General features: G+C 47.2%; 1 protein-coding gene across 1 annotated transcript in view; it reads right to left on the bottom strand.

Annotated features, from left to right (window-relative positions):
• Positions 1 to 851, bottom strand: part of UCKL1 (uridine-cytidine kinase 1 like 1) — a 13,977-nt gene extending 13,126 nt beyond the window's left edge. The window contains exon 1 of the mRNA XM_072414357.1: positions 767 to 851. Coding sequence (XP_072270458.1) covers positions 767 to 813 — 47 coding nt within the window. The 5' untranslated portion in view covers positions 814 to 851. The remainder of the gene's footprint in view (positions 1 to 766) is intronic.
• Between the last annotated feature and the right edge of the window lie 200 nt (positions 852 to 1,051).

A 1,051-nucleotide genomic window follows, 5' to 3' on the forward strand; every position in this document is an offset into this window, starting at 1 on the left:
GGCATTCCTCCTAATACCCACCAATGTAAGGGGCATTTCTCCCAATGTAAGGGGCATTCCTCCTAATGCCCACCAATGTAAGGGGCATTCCTCCCAATGTAAGGGCCATTCACGCTAATGTAAGAGGTATTCCTCCCAATGTAAGGGGTATTCCTCCCAATGCCCACCAATATAAAGGCACAGTCTTCACTGTTCACATTTTTCTGGCCATCCAGTATTGTACCCCACTGACAACCCATGTAGGGGGTCACAACATGTAAGGGGCATTCCTCATACTGATCCCCCTATGTAAGGGGGATTATTCCACCAAAATAACGGGATGCTACCATTTATTTTCCACCCACTATTTGTATGAGTTTTACAATGATTATTTATTACCATCAGAGTGCAGCTCCAACACCAGGAAGCTATGGAATCCCTAAATAAATTATTAATATTACAAAGGCCATGGGCGATTCAATGCTGAGCCTCAGATGGGTTTCCTTTATTTTGGCCACTAGGCCCCAATGAAGTTCCTGCCAGGAATGAGGCCATCCCATATCTCTGCACAGGCTGGCTGGCGTTGTAATGAACCAGAGGGCTGGACTGTTGCCCCCCAGAGCCCATATAAGCCAGGAAGCGTGCTCCAGCCTGAAAGAAGACACAGCAAGGCCCGACACACGTTAGCAGCTCCCTCCACATAGCAGCCAGAAAGCTGCCATAGAAACCACAAGCCACGCAAACTGGTTTCCATAGTAACATCCCACAAATTGCGAATTCCTCTCACCTCTCGGCCTCCTTCACATCATCCGCCATTCCCGGTAATGACGCCATCAAGAGACTTAAAGACTGCCGGGAATTGTAGTTCTAGTCGTGCGCTTCTTCCGGCTCCTCACACAGCGCGCTATTCTACGCTGGACTACAACTCCCGAAAACCCATGCGGCTCGCAGCTTCTCCCAGCATACTTGTTAGTTTAGTAACCATAGTGACTTTAATTCTTACACAAGCTTGATTGAATTGTATCGATATTGTATTCACATAAACATAATATGGCCATGAGATCTGAATGAG

The sequence above is a fragment of the Pyxicephalus adspersus genome, chromosome 6 (assembly GCF_032062135.1).
Source record: "Pyxicephalus adspersus chromosome 6, UCB_Pads_2.0, whole genome shotgun sequence".
NCBI classification, from domain to species: Eukaryota; Metazoa; Chordata; class Amphibia; order Anura; family Pyxicephalidae; genus Pyxicephalus; species Pyxicephalus adspersus.